This window comes from Cyprinus carpio, chromosome A16 (genome assembly GCF_018340385.1).
Source record: "Cyprinus carpio isolate SPL01 chromosome A16, ASM1834038v1, whole genome shotgun sequence".
Lineage (NCBI taxonomy): Eukaryota > Metazoa > Chordata > Actinopteri > Cypriniformes > Cyprinidae > Cyprinus > Cyprinus carpio.
In genome coordinates, this window is record NC_056587.1 from 23,198,820 (window position 1) to 23,215,484 (window position 16,665).

The window sequence follows — 16,665 nt, forward strand, 5'->3', positions numbered from 1 at the left end:
GGACAATTTAGTAGTGGCTGATTTTAGGGTCAACATTTCGTTGCGTCTCTATTAAATTCTACACACTTCCATGAATGATGCAGATACAATGTTCAAATACAATTGAAATAGGCAAGAGGCTTATATCAGGAGTAACTCAAAAATAATACATCGATCAATAAGCTTACCAACCTGGAATTATCAAGAATTTCAAACGGGATTTTTCCATTGGTTTGAGTGGAGTTATTCTCTCTCTCTCTCTCTCTCTCTCTCTCTCTCTCTCTCTCTCTCTCACACACACACACACACACACACACACACACACACACACAGTCTGTACTCACCTCCTCAGTTCGCCAGGATCATCTTCTCCTCTTCATCATGTCTTGTGCATCTCTAAAGCTGGATTATGAGACGTGATGATCGGGTCCAGGATGAGTCTTCACCCGCTCATCTCATGGGATGGAAAATCTGGATAATCAGGAATTTCTTGGACTGACTGAACAGGATTCAGTGCGATGGGAAAGAATGAGTCTGGTGGATATTACACGGAGAATCAGGCTTTAACTGCATTATAGAGGTGAGCATTTCATTATAGAGTTTAATTCTACCAGCATACTGGATATCGAAGCTAATAATTCATAGAAAATGTTAAAATTGAAATAATTGTAAAATAAAAACACAATAAAACACAATGTCATTTATTGGTTTAGCTTCATGTCACGTGAGAAATAATCAACATCAAAGAGCTGTACATGCAAATGTGTTATTAAGTTATAAATACATACAGTAATTAAAAAAATTATCCTTAACTGTATTGTTTGGTTTAATGAACATGGGTATGAATATAATAGTGTTTATGCAGAAGGAGCACTATCCCTTTAAATATTTTAATATCCTGTACTGTTTAATAAATTATAGACCTGACATAAGGATGTCCAACAAGACCATAAAAAAAAGCTTAAACATTATACAGTGGAGGGCAAAAGAATAAATAATGATTCTATTTCACATTTTATTTGTGTATTTTCAGTACAAATTATATATTTTAAAGCATAAAAACAAGCTTAAACATGAATGTGAGAATGTCTGCATTTGATGTCTCTTTTGCTTTGATGAACACATCACATCAAACCCACTGAGACTCTTCAGGGTTCTGGTTAAACATGTGGTGTGTTCGTTAATGGACGTGTTATTAATTATCACAGCTCTGACTGCAGGGATTCTGTTCCATTGGTTTGTGTTACACACTATTGATTCTATCAGGACGTGTTGTTCTGTGCTGATCCGCGTTGGATCTCAGTGTGTGTGCGACGCGGAACTAAATTCCTGGAGCTGAAGGAACTTTGGTCTGGCAGGAACCCGCTGTTCTGCTCTTCAGGCTCAGATTAGGGCTTTAGCTTCTAACTTCTTTAACTTCATACTTTAACTTTAACTTCTCCAATCATTTGTTACGTCGCAATGCAGAAGAAAAGATGTTACAACTTCTATTTCATTGCAACTTCAATACTCATAATGGTTTGTTCAAACATTAACCATAAGCAACTAATGATGCAATGCAAGTAATCCGAAATATGTTAATAATAATTAACAACTACTGATAAATATTATTAATCACTTACTCTTTTATCACAACTTTAAAAACACTAATTATGAGCAATAACAACGATGCTTAAACATCAAAATTATGACATATGAACTATAAGACTAAAAACTTGAGTTATGAGATAAAACGTCATAAATATGACTTTAAAAAAACATAATTCTGCCAAAAAGTCATTATGAGATAAAAATTTTGATCCATTTATATATATATATATATATATATAATAAAAATTATTATGACATTCTGAGTCATAATTGAGATTAAAAAGTCATAATTATGACATTAAAAAATTATAATTATGACAAAAAGTCAACAATGAGACAGGAAAGGTTGCAATTGTGACATACTAAGTCATAATTATGAGATTACAAATAATAATTATTACAAAAAGTCATAATTATGAGATTACAATTTTTTAACTGTGACATACCAAATCATAATTATGAGATAAAAAAAAAAATTATCAGATAAAAAGTCATAAGTATGATAGTAAAAAAAACAATGATTAATTATGAGATAATAAAAAGTTATAATTGTGACATACTAAGTCACAATTATGGAATAAAAAGGTCTAAATGATGAGAAAGAAAGTCACAATTATAACATTCTAAATAATAATTATGGGATTAAAATGTCAAAATGACTAAAATACTGCAATGCATAGGTATTTTGTTTTAGAAGTGGATGCGCCCCACACTGAGTATATTATATAAATGATGTCATCATATCAGTGCATCAGTGTATTTTACACTCCTGTTGTTCAGTTGTACCTCATTCAGATGCTGTTTCTGTCTCTTCATGCAGGTGCAGATCAAAGCAGTGTGATGTCTGATAACACATCACTGCCGTGTGTGTCTAACACATCTCTCCTGCCTCCGCTGACGGACTGGAGGGCACCCTCCTTCACTCCCGCGGCTCAGGCCCGTGTGGCGGCCACCATGGTGCTCTTCCTGTTCGCTGCCGTCAGTAACCTGGCGCTCCTCATCAGCGTGTCACGCGGTCGCGGCCGGCGTCTGGCATCTCACCTGCGTCCTCTCATCATCAGCTTGGCGTCCGCTGACCTGATGATGACCTTCATCGTGATGCCGCTGGACATGGTGTGGAACGTGACGGTGCAGTGGTATGCCGGAGATGGGCTCTGTAAGCTGCTGTGCTTCCTGAAGCTCTTTGCCATGCAAACCTCTGCCTTCATCCTGGTGGTTATCAGTCTGGACCGGCATCACGCCATCCTGCGCCCTCTGGACTCACTCAACGCCCACCACAGGAACAGGAGGATGTTACTGCTGGCCTGGATACTCAGCGCGCTGATCGCATCGCCACAGGTCACACACACACACACACTCACTCACTCACTCACTCACACACACACACACACACACATTCACAAACTTTCACAAACACACACTCTCACACACACACACACACACACACACACACTCACTCACTCACACGCACACACACACACACACACACACACACACACACACACACACTCACTCGGTCACTCATACACACACACACACACAGACACACACTGTCACCCCCATACTCACTACTTACTCACTTACTCACACACCTCCACACTCACTCACTCACTCACTCACTCACACTCACTCACCCACTCACTCACACACACTCACCACACACACACACACACACACACACACACACACACACACACACACACACTCACTCACACACTCACTCACTCACTTAGTCACTAACACACAATCAGTCACACACACACACACACACACACACACACACACACACACACACACTCACTCACTCACTCACTCACACACACCACTCAAAACTCTGGATTCAACATGTAAATGACTCACTGTCTAATAATTATGCACTAACATACATTTCCACAACATACATCTCATTGGACAAACCAAGTTCACACTTGTTTGGATTCATTTCTCTTTTTATCACTCTATACAATCACTTTGTTTTTAAGAGTAAATGTTGTATAACTTTGTTTTTAAGAGTAAATGTTGTATAAACTCAATGACACATGAACACAACTTTCACAGAAGAATACAACTGGATGTTCTCTTTGCACTTGTCTGAAAGAAGATGTGCTATTGAGATTAAAATCTACAGATGCAAATAGATAAAGTGCAATAAAATAAACACTTAAATGTGTGTTTTTTGGATGTTTTCTTTCCACTTGTCTGAAAGAAGATGTGCTATGGAGTAAAATAGCACATAATTGACCAATGCATGAAAATGCACTGGTTCTGATCGGCTGGTCCGCCATTCTTCCTCTTGTAGCTGTTCATCTTCCGGACGGTCAAAGCGGAGAGCGTGGACTTCACTCAATGCGTTACTCATGGGAGTTTCCGCGAGCGCTGGCATGAGACGGCGTACAACATGTTTCATTTCGTGACGCTGTACGTGATTCCGCTGCTGGTCATGAGCTGGTGTTACACCTGCATCCTCATCGAGATCAACAGACAGCTGCACAAGAGCAAAGGTACAGCAGCGGAGATCATGAGATTCAAAACACACGTCTACTAAAGAAAAACAACTCGCTCTACGTCTGACAGCTTTCACCTCAGTGGCACATTTTGTTCATCTAGGATGACTAAAATGTTCTTCATGTGGCGATGCAAATGTGGAATATTCCTGAGATTAAACCGCCAAAATACAAAATAAAGTAACAAAATTTAGTGTCAGGTTCAGTTTTTATAGAAAACCTTTTCTGCCCCATAAGGAGAAAAAAATAAACATATTTAGGATATCAAAAGTTGAAATCATGACATACTAAGTCATAATTAGATACAAAAGGTCAAAATAAAAAAAAAAAAAAAAACAAAACTAAAAGGTAAACACTTCAACACAAAAAAAAAATAAATAAAATAAAAACAAAAAGACAAAAATATAAAAGACAAAATGAGAAGTCATAATTATGAGATAGCCTCAATTATGAGATAAAAGTGAAAAATTTATATAAAAATATAATTGTGACATAAAGATTCATAATTATGACAGATCAAAATGATGACATAATAAATTACAATTATGAGATGAAGTCATAATTACAAGGTAAAAAAATTAATAAAAAACTCATAATTAGATAAAAAAAATCTGACAAAATCATAATTATGACAAGTCAAAAGTATGACATACAAAATCATAAATATGAGAGAAAAGGGTATAATTATGACAAATAAGTTAGATAAAAAGAAAAAAAAATATCAGTGAAAAATAAAAAAAAAATCATAATTATGAGGTAAAAGTATACATTTTTAGCCAAAAATCATTTAGATAAAAAGTCATAACTATGAGATAAAAGTCTAAATGATAAGTCATAATTATGAGATAGCCGCAATTATGAGATAAAAGTGAAAACATTATGATATAAAAATTAAATTGTGACATAAAGATTCATAATTATGACAAATCAAAATTATGACAGATTACAATTATGAGACAAAAGGTCATAATTATAAGGTAAAAATCTAAATGAGAAAAACATGAATTATGAGATAAAAACAAAAGTAGTAATGATAAGTCATAATTATGAGATAGCCGCAATTATGAGATAAAAATGGGAAATTATGAGATAAAAATATAACTGTGACATAAAGAGTCATAATTATGACAAAAAAAATCAAGAGTATGACATAGTAAATCATGTTTATGAGATAAAAGGTCATAATTACAAGGTAAAAAACTTATGAGATAAAAAGTCATAGATAAAAGTAAAAATTCTGACACAAGTCAAAAGTATGACATACAAATCATAATTGTGAGAGAAAAGGGCATAATATGACATAAAAAATGTAAATTATGTTGGAAAATGTTTTGTTCATATTATGACTTTTTAATCTCAATTTTTTTTAATCTAATTATGACTTTATCTCATAATTATAACTTTTTTTTTTAACCAAAGCATGATTTTGTCTTATGTGGCTAAATATGATGCTCCGAATGACACAATAACCTGCTGGACTGAAAATGATATACAAGAAAAAACTCTTGATAATTCATCATCATAAAGGCAACAATACATTTGCAACACCCAGAATGTAAAACATAGTTTCATAAGCAGTTATAAACACTTATGTCCGGTACATTTGCTGAATTTTTCTCTATTGACAGGTGTGGAAAAGAGTTAATTTTAGCTGCTGCAGATACCCATAATGCCCCTCTCAGGTTTAGCAGCTCCATTAAAGTCAAGTCAAGTCTGCTTTATTGTCATTCTCCACATGTACAGTACATACATACAGAGAATCAAAATTGCATTACTCTCAGACCCCTGGTGCATACAGATAACACTAACAGTAGAGCCTAAAAATCTAGATCAAATATAAAATAATAAAAAAAACTATACAATAAGGTAATGTAAAAAAAGACATAATAGAAAAAAAATAAAATAAAAATTAAGGTTAAATAAAAGCAGCGCAAGGCACATGGCAGATAGAGTGCAAACCAGTGAACAAACAGTGCAGGTAAAAAGATTTTTAGTGCATAAAAAAATAGCTTATTCAGTCTGATTAAAAGTGACAAAGTGACAAAGGGCTCAGAGCAGTTATTTTTATTAATATGATTTGATGAGGAGGTAGAATGATGTCAGATCCATGGTGAATGAGGTAGTGAGCAGACCACTGCTGCACAAAGTGACTGGTGCATGACATTCGTATGTTAAGGGAGGGGGGGTGGAAGGACCTGGGGATGTGGGACCTGGGGGGGGGGGGGGTTTCATAGTTCAGTGGTGCCTGAGGCAGAAGAAGGGACGGGGGGGTAAGTTCGGGAGCGAGTTCAGCTTCCTGACAGCCTGATGGATGAAGCTGTCCTTCATCTGCTGGTCCTGGCCTGGAGACTTCGCAGTCTCCTCCCTGATGGCAGCAGACTGAAGAAGCTGTGTGACGGGTGAGTGGGATTCACCTGCAATGCAGAGGGCTTTTCGAGTGAGACGGTTCCATAAATGTCCTGGAGGGAAGGGGAGAGAGACACCAATGATCTTCTCAGCTGCTCTCACTATGCGTTTGCAGAGTCTTCCGGCAGGAAAGGCGCCATACCACACAGTGATGCAGCTGGTCAGAATGCTCTCGATGGTGCCTCTGTAGAAGGTGTACATGATGGGGGGGTGGGGCTCTGGCTCTCCTCAGTTTGCGGAGGAAGTAGAGACGCTGCTGTGATTTCTTCGCCAGTGCTGCAGTGTTGTCGGTCCAGGGAGGTCCTCTGTGATGTGCACACCCAGGAACTTGGTGCTGCTCAAAACAGTCGCACCGTTGATGGTCAGAGGAACATGCTGAGTGTGCGGCTCTCCTGAAGTCCCACAACAATCTCCTTCGTCTTCTCCACGTTCAGAGAGAGATTGTGGTCACTGCACCACCCGGCCAGGGCGGCTCACCTCGCTAATGTAGTTTGTCTCATCTCTGTTGCTAATGAGACCCACCACAGTCGTGTCATCCGCAAACTTAATGAAGAGGTTGGAGTTGTGTGACGGTGTGCAGTCGTGGGTCAGCAGAGTGAAGAGGAGGGGGCTCAGCACACGTGTGTTGCTGCCGACACGTACTGCCTGAGGTCTTCCAGTCAGAAAGTCCAACAGCCAGTTGCACAGCGAAGTGTTGAGCCCCAGCTCGACCAGTTTGTGAATGAGCTGTTGAGGGATGATTGTGTTGAATGCTGAACTAAAGTCCTATGAACAGCATTCTGACGTATGAGTCCTTTTTTCTCTAGATGTGTGAGTGCTGAGTGGAGGGTATTGAGATGGCATCATCGGTCGACCGGTTGGACCGATATGCAAAAATGGAATGGTGTCCAGGGAGGGGGGGAGGGCAACTTGATGTGGTGCATGACTAGCCGTTCGAAGCACTTCATGAGGATGGGAGTAAGTGCAACAGGACGGTAGTCATTGAAGCATGATGGAGATGGCTTCTTCGGGACTGGAATGATGGTGGTAGCTTTGAAGCATGTGGGAACAACAGCTTGACTAAGTGAGATGTTGAAAATGTCTGTGAAGACATCAGTGAGTTCTGCTGCACAGTCTCTCAGTATAAAGGAATGTTGTCAGGACCCGGAGCTTTGCGTGCATTGATCCTGCTGAAGGATCTCCTCACGCTGTCTGGGGTCAGCATCATCACCTGGTCACTGGGAGGAGGTGGAGTCTTCTGTGCATGGAGCTGTTTTGTGCCTCAAAGCGAGCGAAGAAGGTGTTCAGCTCGTTCAGCAGAGAGATGTTGCTGTCACAGGTCCGCTGTGGGGGCTTGTAGTCCGTAATGGTCTGTATCCCCTGCCACAGGCTCCGAGTGTTTCTGCTGTCGCTGAATTGATGGGCTATCCTCCTGGAGAGTACTGTCTCTTAGCCTCTCTGATGCCGCGGGATAGGTTGGCCCTGGCTGTTCTCAGGCCCCCCCTCGTCTCCATCTGAAGGCAGCGTTCCGCGTCTCCAGGAGTCTGTAGACTTCCCCTGTCATCCACGGCTTCTGGTTGGCCCGGACAGTAATGGTTTTTGTGACTGTTACATCCTCAATACACTTGGTAATGTAGGCAGTGACAGTCTCCGAGTACTCCTGGAGGTCAGTGGAGTTATTATAAGTGGCAGCCTGCTTAAACATATTCCAGTCAGTTGTATCAAAGCAGCCCTGAAGAGCCTCAGACGATTTCTGGCCACACTAATCTGTTTCTGAACTGGTTTGGCGACTTAACGTCCGGTCTGTATGCAGGCATTAGCATGACAGTGATGTGGTCTGAGGCACCGAGGTGGGGGAGGGGGAGGGCTTTGTAAGCTCCTCTCTGTGTGGTGTAAAAGAAAGTCTAAAATGTTTTTTACCTCTTGCTGGAAAGTTAGTGTTGAGCTCCATAGGTGCCCCTCTCAGGTGTTGAGCTCCCATTAGGGGCTCAATAATAACACACAGTCACATGTCTACAGTAACAGCAGTCCGTGGATTACTGTAATATCGCAGCAGTGTGTCGGATCAGTGCAGCTTCTATTTTCCTCCCTCTGAAGCCCCGAGAGCTTTGCTCAGATCCGACTCTGCGGTCACTTGATTCCTGCCAAGGGCAACAAACAAGGTCAGATAATCATGAGGGTTTGCTACTGTAGATTTTCAGGTGAATGTGGACGGAGTGTGGATATCACAAAAAACATCACCACACTGCTCTTATTAAATAGTTTTTATTCATTCTCATATACATATTTGTTTCATTCATTCTCTTATTATGCATGTTTACTTTTTTCTCTTAATCTGTGATCTGAGAGAAGCTCACTTTAGAGGTGCAAAATGAATCACACTTTCAACATTAAAAAAATCACATTAACATTATGTACTAAAAAAAATAATAATATCTCAAATACATTAACTCACTTGAAATATATTCAAACATCAATATCATTGAACACAATCATCCATATTCTTCATCTTTGATAGATGTTTTTATCTGACTTGCATTGTATTCAATCATCCATATGTTTGATCAGTTTTAGTTTTAGTCTTCCTGTAGCTCAAACAGTAGAGCAAGGCAAAGCAAAAACTGATCAAGTGTATACCCTGAATGCAATGTAAGTTGCTTTGGATAAAAGCATCTGCCAGATGCATAAATGCAAATCAGTTCATGCATTCCCTGGGAATCGAACCCATGACCCTGATGTTGCGAGCGCGGTGCTCTTCTGTTTGAGGAACAGCTCTGATCACTGATGTCATGCTTGTCTCTGCAGCTGGCGAGTCTCTGAGACGCAGCGGCACAGACATGATCCCGAAGGCCCGGATGAAGACGCTGAAGATGACCATCATCATCGTCCTATCGTTCGTGGTCTGCTGGACGCCCTACTATCTGCTGGGCATCTGGTACTGGTTCCAGCCGGAGATGCTGAAGGTCACGCCCGAGTACATCCATCACCTGCTCTTCGTGTTCGGGAACCTAAACACCTGCTGCGACCCGGTGATCTACGGCCTTTACACGCCCTCGTTCCGCGCCGATCTCGCCCGCTGCTGCCGCTGCCGGACCCCCGTAGACTCCCCACGCTCTCTGGACCGGCTCTCGGCCCGACACGAGCACGAGTCCAACCCGGCCAGCGTGAAGAGCACTTAAACCACATCTCAAACTCACGACGATGAAGCGATGGAGCGTTTGCATCAGAACAGACTTCAGATCGCGCTTCATAATAAACGAGACACTGAGCCGCTGCATGGAGCGCCGCGGGGTTCATACACAACTAATGAAAAGAGCTCAGAGCAGATTACCCAGAAGCCTCTGCAGTTTTAGAATAACTTCACAGATTTCACAGCGTGCTTTTGTTATTAAAGCAGCTGGACGTCTGTGTCAAACTTGTTTTGTATGTTTACGCTGTTGATCTGTGTCCGTTCGCGTCCACAGGGACAGTTATTTTTTGCATTACAACTTTATTTATCCATTTTTAGCCTAAAAATCTTGACTGCCATTTAATCTGGTCCACTTTACAGCTCATTCTGACTCAGAATCACCAACACAGACACTGCAAAAGTGCTTCTTCGCCAGTATTTTTGTCTTGTTTTCCAGGAAATGCTGAATTACACTAGATAAGAAGTCTTGTTTAATCTAATAAATATCTGCTAATGGGGTCGGAAAAATCAACTTCATTCAAAAGGAAAATCAGTTGATATTTTTTTAATTTCTCATTAAACAAGACTTAATATCTCATGTAATTTTGCATTTCCAGTAAATGTATTCTGATTTAATAATCTTGAGATATATTTGTACTGGAAAACAAGGCAGAAATTTTTTTTTTTTGTGCACATCAGTACCTGGACTCTGAAATAACATGATGAATCTCTCTATATATGAACATCATTGTTCTTCAGTGACCCACAAACACTGTAAACACTGTCAGAAATACCAGCTGTTAATACAGCCAATTAAACACAGTCAGCCTGACCCTGCCTTCTGTTCTTATTGCTGCAAACACACACAGAGACACACACACCCTCTCTATCTATCCATCTATCTAAGGAGAAGGGAAGGAGAATGATGTTTAATGGATTGAATGCAGGTAAAGTGGCAGGCTAAGAGCTTTCTGGGATCCCAGGAGTGTCCGTAAAGATCTTCTTCAGATCATCTCTGCAATGCGTCAGAGCCGCGTTTGCTTCCGAGCGCCATCACATTCAATCTCCGACTGTGAGTCTCACACAGATGCACACACATTTCAGATAAACACACAGGAACTCGTCATGAATTCTACTTTTATCTACGTTATTTACATCTAAAGAAGTGTCAGCATTTCAAATCTACTTAAACAAATGTTCATCATTGAACTAGAAGTAACATGTTCACATGAGCAGCTGTGCCTCTTGCCATTTATAAACACAAATCTTCAGGTGAACTTACCTGAACCTCCAGTGTTTCAGCGGCTCCAGACCTGCAGGAGGCAGCAGAGAGCGAACGCTGTCAGATCATTGCTGTAGGAAGACGAATAAAGCTGCCTTCATGTTTATTCAGGTTTGATCAATGTCAACATAATGGATCACGCTTGAATCACATGAATTGATTTTGCAAACTGATTTTTTTTTTTCAACAGATCTTGTTAAAATTTTAACATTAATTTAAAAGTACTTTGTTAACATTTTCACAACATTAAAAAAAATGGCATTACAGCAACCACATTTTAACACTAAAGGTCAGTCACATGGTGGCTGGGTTTGGAAACTAGATTACAATGTGATCAAAGTGATTTTTTCTTTGGAATAAAATGTTTTCAAATATCTTTTTTTCCCATACTAACAAAAACTGAAATCTTTTTAGCACTAGTGCAAATAAATGAAGAGCAGACAACGGGATAAATAACGGATGCATGTCTGATCTGTGTGTATTTTATGCTGCCGCAAAGACTGATGGGAAATGTAGTTTTGTCAAGCAAGCCTCAGGTCGCCTCATTACTGTAATGTTCTGAGCCAATCACCTGAGCTATAAATGTCACATGACTAATCACTCCTGTTACATTTCATACTTTTATAATCTTCCAGAAGTCAGCGAAACCTCTGCTCTGTAATATAAGGAATTTTTTCCTGTTGAGATGTTGCTGGCGAAGTGATCTTCAGTGAGTCATGAGTGTGAAGCAGTTTCGCAGTGAGACGCAGCTAAAGTGCTGAATTATACATGAGGACTGTCAGTGCACTGCGGTCAGAGACAAGGTCATGTGACAACCAATGAAACACTTCCATGACAACACATTCATCACAATGTCAAACATACTCACTTCAAACCAAACACACACACATCACACACACACACACTGCTGCTTTAATAATTCATGCATCACTTTCTGTTTGTGACATTTTGGCCTGAAGTTCAGAACACGAGCATATTATATTTCACACCAAGATCAAAATAATAAAGTCATGGATTATATTTAACAAAGAAAATGAGTTTCACGCTTTAAGAAATATTAAGATATGTTCATAAGATATGCTCAAATTCTCATAAAAACTCCTGTTTTGGACTCCTGTCCAAATACAATTCTTCTTCTTCTTCTAATACTATTATCATTGAGTTTATTGTCTTGAAAATAATGCTTTTTGGGGGGGTGAAACATGAGCTGAACATCCTGAGAGACTCAGTATTTGTTGCAGAGATCAAAATTTTATTAATAAATTATGATGATCAATTTTAAATGAAAAGGCTGCAGCACTGGTTATCACATCACTTCTGATGATCCTGTGAGAACAAACCCCTGCAGAAACACCTTCTGTCCTCCGTCAGCAGATTCTATATCCAAACTATTTTCAAACTAATTTCCAAACTAGGGATGCCAATTTTGGATCATTTCCATGATTGAACGTCGCTTAAATTAACAATCAATTAATCGATTAATCGTTAACCATAAAGGGTTAGTTCACCCAAAAAATGAAAATTAGCCCATGAATTACTCACCCTCAAGGCATCCTAGGTGTACATGACTTTCATCTTTCAGACGAATATAATTGGAGTTATATTAAAAATTGTCTTTGATCTTCCAAGCGGTTTAATGGCAGTCAGCAGGTGTTGCAGTTCATCAGTCCAAAAGAAGTGAAATAAAGCGCACCCATCCATAATAAAAAAAGTGCCTCACATGGCTCCGGGGGGTGAACAAAGGCCTTCTGTGGCGAATCGATGCGTTTTTGTATAATCACTTTAATCTAGCTTGCGCCAACAGTTGTACACGGAAGCAGCTTTTCTTAAAGCCGTGTTGCTGCTGCTGTTTTTCTTCCGCTGACCTCAACCCATGCCTTGCTCTCTCATTGGCTGTAGCTCGTCGTGACACCTGACACCACGTGATGACATGATGTCCAGATATTTAACATGATAGATATTTGTTTGGCATCGGCGTGCCTCTTTGATGAATCGTTGAGTAGTTCACACATAAAGATTGCAAAGCGCTGATCACCCGCTGATTTCCCAGATTCCCCGATATTTTTATATTTTGTAGGAAAGATTGTTATGTTTATTGTTATGTAATGTGCTGATATTGACTCATTCACACTTAAAGTGAAACCGGACTGACTCTGGATCAGCTGACAGAAACTATGGAACAAAATCATAATAATAATAATCTCGTGTTTTTACTTTATGTGGTGTTTTTGTGATTTAAAAAAGCACATTTCCAAACCTGTTGATGATGATCTCTGATCTTTCTCTTCAATCGTCGGTAGTTTCTGAGCAGGAGCTAGGTGGGCTGGTTTAGTGTCTCGAACCATTAGTTATGAGGCCAAAATAGTTTGGTTTGGTTGACTCCTGCTGGTAGATTTCGTAACTACATCATTATGAGGCCAAAAACATCATTCTCCATTTAAAGTCATTCAAACGCAGTAGCGTATTTTCATTCAATAGAATTTGAGCGCTTGTAGAAAACAACCGCAGTATCAAGATGGTGGCTGGTGAACTGAAGCGCATGTGTTCAAACTGCGCGGGAATGTTTTCTTATTCCCGCTCCCGCTCAATTTCTGACAATCAACTCCCGACAACTAAAACACTCTAACATCAAACATCCCAATATCATTTTCGCACTATTAGTATGAGCTATTTTGAATGAGAAATGAAGTAAGGCAGTGTTGGGCAGAAACTAATTACTAACTAGTTACAGTAATAATATTAATTTTTGCAGTAACTAGTGTAACTAATTATTAAGATTTCAGTAACAATATTAAGGTTACCATTTTTTGATGCCTCAAACCCTACTGATTTGAAATCCAACAATGCAATAATTCCTAGATTTATTTTCATGATATTCACGACTCGTACAGGCACATGAAGTCACCAGTGTATCAGGGAAGCTTGAAATATGGAATAGCTAACATTCAGGCCATTAATTCTGGTTGTGGCATTACTTTACTCTGGTATTACATGGCTTGCCCATCCACATCCCTCTGATCCCAATATAAATTATATTACTACAATTAAAAATCTTACGAACTCATGTGATTTCTTTTGAAAAAATACTACATGAAATATAATCATGGGTAATTATAGCTACAGTTAGCTTCAAGCAACACATGAAAATTACTACAAGACTTTTACTTAAAACTCAGAGGTGTGACATGCACTCTTTTAGGCTCGTTAAAGACTAATCTTGCCTCCGCATTCTGGATTAGCTGTAGAGGTTTGATAGAATTGGCTGGATAAAGCAAGAGCTTGAACAAGGAGTTGTGTAGCATGTTCTGATCTTCCTGATGTTGTATAAAAGGCAAATCTGTTGAATTAATATTGAAGAATCCAAACACGGAACTCATTTCAGCCCACAAAGTAATGAATCACGTAACACGTAACGTTCTACGTAACGCTGTTTTATTTGGCACAGAGGTTTATTACAACCGACTGAAGTAAGAAAACGAGATTTCAGCTGAGAAACTCAGTCATGACGACCAGCAGTGAGTAAAACCAATCGATCTGAAGCGTTTTCTTGTGGCGTCGCGAGTTTCATCAGCTGAATGTCAGTACCAGAGTAACAGCAGGGTAAAGCTACAGGAGCGTTTGGCGCTGAGAAAAGAACAATCCTGAAGGTTAAAGCATCACTTCTCTCATTGGTACAAGCATTTAAAATCAGCATCTACTCGACTAGACAACTTCTCCTAAACAATACACATGTTGAGCAATCAGTCACATATGAACATTTCATCAATCTGGAGTATAAAAGAGTCCACTAGATCCTAAAGCAGCAAATTTCAGAGTTTTCAGAGTCAACAATAATGCTATAAAATCTCATCTGGAATGACTGTGAATCCATATAAACATGAGGATTTTTTTTGCAATCAACAATCTACTCGTTTCAAACTCTCAAACTTCTAACATTTTAATTCTACAGAAAGAGAGAAGAAATAAAATTAAAAAAGGGAATCAAAAGAACGGCAACAATACTATAAGAATAACATTAAAGAACAATCGTACATCTATTTTGGCAATATTTCCCAAATTCAACAGAAAAACAACTTTTCATCCGTGGGAAAATAAATCAGAGTTCTACAAGAGAACAGACGTTTCTCCACTCGCTTTGTCTAAAAATTTGGCCTCAGTTTCTAATCTTGTTTTATTTTATTTTTTACATTTTGGTTTTGTTTGTGTTTCAACAAGAATCAGAGTCCGAAAGGTTTAAAGACTTTTACGTGAATACTAGAACGTGTTATTTTGGTAACTATTCAAACAGTAAAGAGTGTGTTAAAGCGGTTAGTTAAGCACACACACACACAGACACACACACACATGAACACCATCTTCGGCTTGGGCTTCCTTCATGTGCTTTAGAAGAAGAAATACCAGGTATTTGGTCTCATCAACACTAACCGCTATTTGGCAAGTTCAGCTTCAACATCACAAACAAAGAAGCAGATCTTATTTTCTGGTTTAACATATGAAAATATACTGTATTCCATTTCTGCTAGTTATTATTATTAGTTATAATTTCTAGAATAGAATCTGTGTCTTTGAGGTAATCATCATCATCATGTTGTGAGCTCGAGCTAATGAGTGCGTTTAGCTTTGGTTAATTGTCAGCTGGTCAGTTTTCTGGTTTAATCACCATCACTGACCAAGAAGACAACCCATACGGCAAAAAATAAAAAATCTGGCCAAAATAATTTTAAATATATGGTAAATTGATGTTGTAAACTGTGATGCTCAGTGAAATTTGGATGGAATAGCTTGTACATTTTAAATTTTTTTTTTTCTTTTCAATATTGTAATATATGTTCTTTGCTGATTTTTCTTCAAATTTGATAGGTGTGACATTTTGAAAATTTCAAAAAAAAAAAAATGAGCAAAAAATATTTTGACAGAAAATATATTTACATAAAAATATTCTGAAACATATTTTAGTAAATATATATATTTTTGGCCATTTTTTGTATATTATGACATATTTAAAATGTTTTTTTTGCCGTATGGGAAACAGCTTTACAAATGACTGAACGGAAACATCAGTGTGTTTGTGGAACACAGTGAAGAAAGAAAAGAGAAACAGAAGTTCTTTGGACGTCCCTCAACTTTCACAGAAGCTTCGTCTCATCACAGAATCTGAGAAAGAGTCTCGTAAAACGTCAAAAGTTACAGCGGAGCTCAAACTCGGCATCCACCGGAGGTTCTGATGGATCCAAGAGGACCCGTTTGAAGACGCGTGTGGTTGAGGTAGAGTGTTTTCCCAGCAGCAGCAGGACAGGCAGACGGTCAGACGGAGGCACGGCTCTTTGGACGCAGAGAGTTTTGGTGGAATGGGAGGGGCTTAAGGGAAGAGGGCGGGGCTTCAGCTGCACACAGGCTAATAAGGTGAATAATTAATGTCCAATCACTCGACACACACTTATCTAATACTATAACAGACTAACTCTTCATCTGTTCAGTCACATGCATTTATTTTTTAACAAAAAAAACAAAAACCCATTTTTAGTTCGTTATTAAAAACAACAAACATTCATACTCTTACAAAAACTTAAACCATGCTTCCTCTTACAAATATTTAATCAAATGAGTGTTTGAAACAGTTGCCTACATAGACAGCACTGAACGCATCTTTCTTATAAGATATCTACTGAGCTCATTCTAAGTCTGCATCACATGTATGCTTTATATGCATGCGTTTGGATAATGTTTTTATCTATTGAATTCAAGCTATACGCTGT

The 16,665-nt window shown here is 38.9% G+C and overlaps 1 protein-coding gene across 1 annotated transcript; it reads left to right on the forward strand.

The window, feature by feature from the left end:
• The first annotated feature begins 322 nt into the window (after positions 1–322).
• On the forward strand, positions 323–10,444 carry LOC109075574 (gonadotropin-releasing hormone II receptor-like). The gene is made up of 4 exons (XM_019091466.2): positions 323–559; positions 2,390–2,907; positions 3,869–4,070; positions 9,264–10,444. Exons 2-4 carry the CDS (start codon positions 2,410–2,412, stop codon positions 9,635–9,637), a joined length of 1,074 nt encoding a protein of 357 aa, XP_018947011.2. The 5' UTR covers positions 323–559; positions 2,390–2,409; the 3' UTR covers positions 9,638–10,444.
• The last annotated feature ends 6,221 nt before the right edge of the window (positions 10,445–16,665 follow it).